The 9,012-nt window shown below is 50.1% G+C and overlaps 1 protein-coding gene across 1 annotated transcript in view; it reads left to right on the top strand.

Annotated features, from left to right (window-relative positions):
- The first annotated feature begins 1,027 nt into the window (after nucleotides 1-1,027).
- LOC140398097 (uncharacterized) overlaps nucleotides 1,028-9,012 on the top strand; it is a 102,955-nt gene continuing 94,970 nt past the window's right edge. Inside the window, exon 1 of the mRNA XM_072486337.1 lies at nucleotides 1,028-1,112. Within this exon, the coding sequence (XP_072342438.1) occupies nucleotides 1,097-1,112 (16 nt within the window). The 5' untranslated portion in view covers nucleotides 1,028-1,096. The remainder of the gene's footprint in view (nucleotides 1,113-9,012) is intronic.

Genomic DNA, 9,012 nt, shown 5'->3' with positions numbered 1-9,012 from the left:
TCTCCCCCACCCTATCCCTGCCAATCCACCTAACCTGCACATCTTTGGACTGTGGGAGGAAACTGGAGCACCCGGAGGAAACCCACGCACACACGGGGAGGATGTGCAGACTCCGCACAGACAGTGACCCAGCAGGGATCGAACCTGGGACCCTGGCGCTGTGAGGCAGCCGTGCCATCCAGGCAAGTGGAGAGTATTCCACTACACTTCTGACTTGTGTCTTGTAGATGGCGGACAGGCTTTGAGGAGTCAGGAGGTGAGTTACTCGTCATAGGATTCCCAGCCTCTGACCTGGTCTTATAGCAACAGTATTATGTCTAGTCCAGTTCAGTTTCTGATCAATGGTAACCCCCAGGATGTTGATTGTGGGGGATTCAGCGATGGGAAAGCCATTGAATGTCAAGGGGGGATGGTTAGATCCTCTCTTGTAGGAGATGGTCATTGCCTGGCATTTGTGTGGCACGAATGTAACTTGCCACTTGTCAGCATAACCATCTTCCTTTGTGCCGGGTATGACTCCAACCAACGGAGAGTTTTCCCGGTTCTCATTGACTCCAGTTTAGCTCGGGCTCCTTGATGCCAAACTCGATTAAATGCTGCCTTGATGTCGAGGGCAGTCACCCTCACCTCACCTCTGGCATTCAGCTCTTTTGTCCATGTTGAAACCGAGGCTGTAATGAGGTCAGGAGCTGAGTGACCCTGGGGAACCCAAACTGAGCGTCCGTGAGCAGGTTATTGCTGAGTAAGTGCCGCTTGTTAACTCTGTTGATGACTCGTTCCATCATCATCTTGCCTGAGGGGTTGTTGATGGGATTTTTACTCAGAAACCATATACTTGGTGCTGTCAATGCTCTGCTGGCAATTGGACAATTTATGAAATTTGGGGATTTTCAAGGTAACAATTAAATCAGAAATATCTGCCTGGCTGGACAGCCAATCCAGTGGAAGCAAAGTGTAGCAGAGATTTTTTTTAGGTGGGTCAGTGTCCAATGAGAGTCTTTGATAATGTTGAGTGCCTCATGTTTCCGTAGTTTAAGGAGTGCGAGAGATCAGGAACAAACTGGGAGATTGGGAGCAATGGTCCGTGTTACAAGAAATGGGAGTGAAGTTCGGTGAGCTGAGAGATTTAAAACTATATTTCTTGACAATGGATCCTGAAACCATTCTCGTTTGTGATTCTGGGACTTGCTCACAGTTAGTGATCGCTCCGTGAAAACAAGCTTGTAGACAACAACTTTCTGCCATTTAATCTTCACTCCAAATATTTTAATTCTCATCACTGACAAACGCCTGAAAAAACCTGCTCAAATATACCCAATGCTGAAAAGTGACAATGATTGACTCTGTATGAAATTAAATACTGACTAAATTAATAATAATAACTGAATTAAATAATGAATAAGCAGGGTAGCACGATGGTGCAGTGGTTAGTGCTGCTGCCTCACGGCACCAAGGACCGGGTCATTGTCCGTGTGGAGTTTGCACATTCTCCCCGTGTCTGTGTGGGTCTCACCCCCACAACCCAAATATGTGCAGGGTAGGGGGATCAGACACTCTAACTTGCCCCTTAATTAGAATAAATGAATCGGGTACGCTAAATTTAAAAAAAAGTAAATAACAAATAAGCTAAAAGACATTCAAACAAGATTGACCCAGTTCCCTGAGTGTGGTTCCATGTATTCAGGTCACCCCACACTGGTCAGCAGGTGTGTAAACCATGGGGCTGTTTAGCACAGGGCTAAATCGCTGGCTTTGAAAGCAGACCAAGGCAGGCCAGCAGCACGGTTCAATTCCCGTACCAGCCTCCCCGAACAGGTGCCGGAATGTGGCGACTAGGGGCTTTTCACAGTAACTTCATTTGAAGCCTACTTGTGACAATAAGTGATTTTCATTTTCATTTTCAAACCCCACTCTCTGTACCCAGTTCCCTGAGTGTGGTTCCATGTATTCAGGTCACCCCACACTGGCCAGCAGGTGGGTAAACCCCACTCTCTGTATGCAGGCGACAGCCGGCCTGAGCAAGGATTGAATTCTGCTCAGTGACGGGGCTTTGTCAGACCCAATCAGCGACCCTGCTGCAAATTGTCTTTCCTCCCAGAAGAGGCGCAGAAATGAAGGTGATGCCCTCTCCATGGACTGAGTCTTGTAACCCGGAATAACCGATTGTAATAACCAGATTAACCAGCATTTATTGAAATAACCAGAGTAACCAGCATCTACTAGAATAACCAGAGTAACCAGTACCTATTGGAGAGAAGGAGCAAATGTTCTTTTCGTCAGTCAGGCGTCGGAGCTGAAGTCAGCGACCGGCTTCTGTTTATTTTCTGATGTTTGTTGAATCTTTAAAGCATGATTAAAATCGACTTGGATTCTTTCCGACCAGAATGTTCTCGTTAATGGGCATGTCCTCATCAACATCTGCGCTTTTTTGTGATTCATTGATCGCTGTTCTCTGGGACAGATAAACTGAATCATTCTGTTCCAGGATGTGGACTTTGATTAAACCTCAGTGTTTCTAACACAGAGAGTGTACTTTGTGTTTCATTAATTAACAACCTCACTTGAGGAAACTCCACATTAGGTATTAAACAATAATGGCTATCTTCAGATATAGTGTGAGGGATTGTGTGTGCTTGTGGACATGTCTGTGTAAGAGTGTATGCCGACAGATATATGTTTGTGTGGGAAAGAGTACATTTTATATGTGTTTATCTCTGTGAGCAAGTCTGTGTGAACACGTGTCCCAGCATTTGTGTGTCTGTGTGTCTGTGTGTGTGTGTGTCTGTGTGTGTGTGTGTCTGTGTGTTTGTGTGTCTGTGTGTGTGTGTCTGTGTGTGTGTCTGTGTGTGTGTGTCTGTGTGTGTGTGTCTGTGTGTGTGTCAGTGTGTGTGTGTCTGTGTGTGTGTGTGTCTGTGTGTGTGTGTCTGTGTGTGTGTGTGTCTGTGTGTGTGTGTCTGTGTATGTGTGTCTGTGTGTGTGTCTGTGTGTGTGTGTCTGTGTATGTGTGTGTGTGTATGTGTGTCTGTGTGTGTGTGTGTGTGTATGTGTGTCTGTGTGTGTGTGTGTGTGTGTCTGGGTGTGTGCTATTTGAAGAGATGCCATATTCTGTTTTATATCGTTCTATTTCTTTTCCATTCCGTGTCTGTAATCACAGAATTTCTTTTGGTAAATTTCTATTTCACCAAGAGCTTCTCTCAATGAAGAGCCAATCACTTCCAGCCCAGAAAAAACACCTCAAATGGAAAGAAGCCACTGAGGGAGAAGCTCCTGCCCCAAGTCTGACTGCTCCTGACCCTTGGCACTGATTAGCTTATCCACACAAACTTCGCAATGGGAAAGATTCTTCCTTCTTGGGACCAGCAAAGTATAATTTTCCTGTCATTGTGTTTTATTGATTGAATAACCGTGGCTCCAGTTCTGACCATTCTGCAACACTAATTCCTACTTTGCTCCAAATCGAACGATAACCTTTTACCCCCACCCCGCGCTGCCCATTGGCCAGTTTCCTATCCAATCAGCTATTTGCCCTGACTCCACCTTCCTCACCTTCTGTCCTTTGAACATCATTCAAGGCCATTCGCCTCTGACATCGGACACATGGTGAGCATCATCCGACATGGGACTGACGGCATGGCAATGACGATTCATCACCATGGTTCCCGTGGAGACGGGCTCCGCCGCTGAGGGACAGGAAAATTCCATTTAATGCCGTATAAAAGGTCGGCCAGAAAGGCATAGACTGAGAAGCGACCCAGCAGAGATCTACCGGGAATTGTACATAATGTAACTGTCAATAAACCAAAGTTCTTTATTCTTACTCAGTGTGGATTCCCTGTGTCCTTAATAAAGTTAGCACTGCTGCCTCACAGCGCCAGGGACCCGGGTTAACACTGCTGCCTCACAGCGCCAGGGACCCGGGTTAACACTGCTGTCTCACAGTGCCAGGGACCCAGGTTAACACTGCTGCCTCACAGCGCCAGGGACCCGGGTTAACACTGCTGTCTCACAGTGCCAGGGACCCGGGTTAACACTGCTGTCTCACAGTGCCAGGGACCCGGGTTAACACTGCTGTCTCACAGTGCCAGGGACCCGGGTTAACACTGCTGCCTCACAGAGCCAGGGACCTGGGTTAACACTGCTGCCTCACAGTGCCAGGGACCCGGGTTAACACTGCTGCCTCACAGAGCCAGGGACCTGGGTTAACACTGCTGCCTCACAGTGCCAGGGACCCGGGTTAACACTGCTGCCTCACAGAGCCAGGGACCTGGGTTAACACTGCTGTCTCACAGTGCCAGGGACCCGGGTTAACACTGCTGTCTCACAGAGCCAGGGACCCGGGTTAACACTGCTGCCTCACAGAGCCAGGGACCTGGGTTAACACTGCTGTCTCACAGTGCCAGGGACCCGGGTTAACACTGCTGTCTCACAGAGCCAGGGACCCGGGTTAACACTGCTGCCTCACAGAGCCAGGGACCTGGGTTAACACTGCTGTCTCACAGCGCCAGGTACCTGGGTTAACACTGCTGCCTCACAGAGCCAGGGACCCGGGTTAACACTGCTGCCTCACAGAGCCAGGGACCCGGGTTAACACTGCTGCCTCACAGAGCCAGGGACCCGGGTTAACACTGCTGTCTCACAGAGCCAGGGACCCGGGTTAACACTGCTGCCTCACAGAGCCAGGGACCTGGGTTAACACTGCTGTCTCACAGCGCCAGGTACCTGGGTTAACACTGCTGCCTCACAGTGCCAGGGACCCGGATTAACACTGCTGCCTCACAGTGCCAGGGACCCGGGTTAACACTGCTGTCTCACAGAGCCAGGGACCCGGGTTAACACTGCTGTCTCACAGCGCCAGGGACCCGGGTTAACACTGCTGTCTCACAGAGCCAGGGACCCGGGTTAACACTGCTGTCTCACAGAGCCAGGGACCCGGGTTAACACTGCTGCCTCACAGAGCCAGGGACCCGGGTTAACACTGCTGCCTCACAGAGCCAGGGACCCGGGTTAACACTGCTGTCTCACAGCGCCAGGGACCCGGGTTAACACTGCTGCCTCACAGTGCCAGCAACCCAGGATAGCACTGCTGTCTCACAGTGCCAGGGACCCGGGTTAACATTGCTGCCTCACAGCGCCAGGGACCCGGGTTAACACTGCTGCCTCACAGTGCCAGCAACCCAGGATAGCACTGCTGTCTCACAGTGCCAGTGACCCGGGTTAACACTGCTGCCTCACAGTGCCAGGGACCCAGGTTAACACTGCTGCCTCACAGTGCCAGGGACCCGGCTTAACACTACTGTCTCACAGTGCCAGGGACCCGGGTTAAGACTGCTGTCTCACAGTGCCAGGGACCCGGGTTAACACTGCTGTCTCACAGTGCCAGGGACCCGGGTTAACACTGCTGTCTCACAGTGCCAGGGACCCGCGTTAACACTGCTGTCTCACAGTGCCAGGGACCCGGGTTAACACTGCTGTCTCACAGTGCCAGGGACCCGGGTTAACACTGCTGCCTCACAGTGCCAGGGACCCAGGTTAACACTGCTGCCTCACAGTGCCAGTGACCCGGCTTAACACTGCTGCCTCACAGTGCCAGGGACCCGGGTTAACACTGCTGCCTCTCCCATCGGATCCCGGGACCATCCAGGCGCAGCCGCTAACCGAGGAAGCGAGGGAAATGGGGCGGTCTGCAGGTTAGACTGAAGCAACGCGGTTTCAAGACCCCTCTCCCCAGCATACTCCTGGCAAATGTCCAAGTGATCAAAAACAAGCTGGATGAATTTAACGCCAGACTTACCTCTCAGAGGACAGTAAGAGACTGCTGTGTGCTCTGTTTCACAGAGACATGGCTCACCCGCCTCACCGGACTGTGCCATACAACCTGAAGGCTTCTCAATTCACCGGGCAGACCGCACGGCATCATCAGGCAAAGTGAAGGGTGGAGGGGTTTGCCTCCTCATCAACTCCTCCTGGTACTGGATGCGGTGACCCTGGTGACCTACTGCTCCGCGGACCTGGAATACCTGACCGTGAAGTGCCGCCCATATTATCTTCCACGGGATTTCATTTCAGCCATTATCACAGCGGTCTACAGAGGGGCTGGTTTAGCACAGTGGAATAGCTGGATTGTAATGCAGAACAAGGCAGCAGCGTGGGTTCAATTCCCGTACCAGCCTCCCCGAACAGGCGCCGGAATGTGGCGACTAGGGGTTTTTCACAGCAACTTAATTGAAGCCTACTCGTGACAGTAAGCGATTATTATTATTATTATTATTACATCCCACCCCAGGCAGAAATGAAGATGGCGCTTGATGGAACTGTACACCGCTATAAATAACAATAAAACAGAACACCCGGAGGCCTTGTTCATCATGACCGGGACTTCAACAAGGCCCACCTCAAGAGTGTACCGCCAAAATTCCTCCAACACATCTGTCCCACCAGGGGCCCCAACATCCTTGACCACTGCTACTCAGAAATCAAGGGTGCTACCGTTCCATCCCCGCACTTCGGAAAATTGAACCACAATAATAATCTTTATTAGTGTCACAAGTAGGCTTACAGTTCACCAAACCAGTCTTCCAGCTGAATGCCTAACATTGTCACTGCCGTCGTTATCTTTAAATCTTCAGCACTCGTGGTACCATGTTGTGTTTGGTCTTTTATACCTGAGGAAGGAATCAACCAAACGCCTCGACTTGTCCAAACCAGAATCTTTTATTGAGTCTTGTGTGGTAAGACAGCAATCTGTTACAGAACACGTTATCATGGAGTCTGCTAACTACTCCTCTGGAACTTGCACCTAGCACTGACCATTCACATGTACGTTTATTATCATCTCAATCTTCTTCTGGAGATGGCTGGCTGTGTCTCCCTTTATATCAGGGTCACTGGTCACATGACCTTGGTCGAGAGACCGCATGGTGTGTCTGTACCGCCACCTGCTGATTGGAGGTCGCACATCATCCATCTATGATACAGCCCATAGGCATATCACCACACCTGCAATGAATTTACAGTGAAAAGCCCCTAGTCGCCGCATACCAGCGCCTGTTCGGGTACACAGAGGGAGAATTCAGAATGTCCAATTCACCTAACAGCACGTCTTTCAGAACTTGTGGGCGGGAACCGGAGCACCCGGAGGAAACCCACGCAGACACGGGGAGAACGTGCAGACTCCGCACAGACAGTGACCCAAGCTGGGAATCAAACCCGGGTCCCTGGTGCTGTGAAGCAACAGTGCTAATCACTGCTACCGTGCCGCCCCTAGACGGTGCTCCTTCTCCCGGCAAACAAGCAGAAACTCAAGCGGGAGAATCCAGCTAAGAAGGTCGTGCAGTGCTGGTCCGAGGAAACAGAAGAGCTCCTATGTGACTGCTTGGAGACAGTGGACTGGTCCATATTCAAGAACTCAGTGGCCAACCTAGTATGCCACCACTTCACCAGTAAATGTGTAGAAGATTGTGCGCCAAAGAAAGTAGAACATACGTTCCCCAACCGGAAACAATTGTTTAATCGGGATATTCACTTCCTACTGAAGCCCAGGTCTGATGTGTTCAAGTCAGGCGACCCTGATCTATACAAGAAATCCAGGTACAACCTCCACAAAGTCATCAGGGATGTCAAGAGACAATACCAGACTAAGCTAGAGTCACAGACTAACAACACAGACTCTCATCAATGGTGGCAAGGCTTAAACAACATAACGTGCTACAAAGCGAAGCCGTGTAGAATCTCCGGCAGCAGCGCACCCCTCCCCGATAAACTCAATGCATTCTATGCTCGGTTCGAGCAGGTAACCAACAATCCGCTGTCGAGTGCCCCAGCAGCCCATAACTCACCCATACCCACCATCACAGCTTCCAAAGTCAGATCGGCCTTCCTGAAAGTGAACCCTCAGAAGGCGATTGGTCCGGATTGGATCCCTGGTCGTGCACTCAGAGCCTGCACGGACCATAGCACGTAGAACATAGAACGATACAGCGCAGTACAGGCCCTTCGGCCCACGATGTTGCACCGACATGGGAAGTCAAAAAACAAAAGCCATCTAACCTACATTATGCCATTATCATCCATATGCTTATCCAATAAACTTTTAAATGCCCTCAATGTTGGCGAGTTCACTACTGTTGGAAGTAGGGCATTCCACGGCCTCACCACTCTTTGCGTAAAGAACCTACCTCTGACCTCTGTCCGATATCTATTACCCCTCAGTTTAAGGCTATTTCCCCTCATGCTAGCCATTTCCAATGGAAGGCTCTCATTGTCCACCCTATCTAACCCCCTGATCATTTTGTATGCCTCTATTAAGTCTCCTCTTAACCTTCTTCTCTCTAACGAAATCAACCTCAAGTCCATCAGCCTTTCCTCATAAGATTTTCCCTCCATACCAGGCAACATCCTGGTAAATCTCCTCTGCACCCGCTCCAAAGCCTCCACGTCCTTCTGAAAATGAGGTGACCAGAACTGTACGCAATACTCCAAATGCGGCCGTACCAGAGTTTTGTACAGCTGCAACATGACCTCATGACTCCGGAACTCAATCCCTCTACCAATAAAGGCCAACACTCCATAGGCCTTCTTCACAACCCTATCAACCTGGGTGGCAACTTTCAGAGATCTATGTACATGGACACCTAGATCCCTCTGCTCATCCACACTGCCAAGAATTTTACCATTCGCCAAATATTCCGCATTCCTGTTATTCCTTCCAAAGTGAATCACCTCACACTTCTCTACATTAAACTCCACTTGCCACCTCTCAGCACAGCACTGTCGACAACACCACCGACTTTAGTGCCGTCTGCAAATTTACTCACCCACCCTTCTGCGCCCTCCTTTAGGTCATTTATAAAAATGACAAACAGCAACGGCCCCAGAACAGATCCTTGTGGTATGCCACTTGTAACTGAACTCCATTCTGAACATTTCCCATCAACCACCACCCTCTGTCTTCTTTCAGCTAGCCAATTTCTGATCCACATCTCTAAATCACCCTCAATCCGCAGCCTCCGTATT

Source organism: Scyliorhinus torazame, chromosome 21, assembly GCF_047496885.1.
Source record: "Scyliorhinus torazame isolate Kashiwa2021f chromosome 21, sScyTor2.1, whole genome shotgun sequence".
Taxonomy (NCBI): Eukaryota; Metazoa; Chordata; class Chondrichthyes; order Carcharhiniformes; family Scyliorhinidae; genus Scyliorhinus; species Scyliorhinus torazame.
Note: the sequence above shows the minus strand (reverse complement) of the source record. Positions and strands in the feature narration are given on the sequence as shown.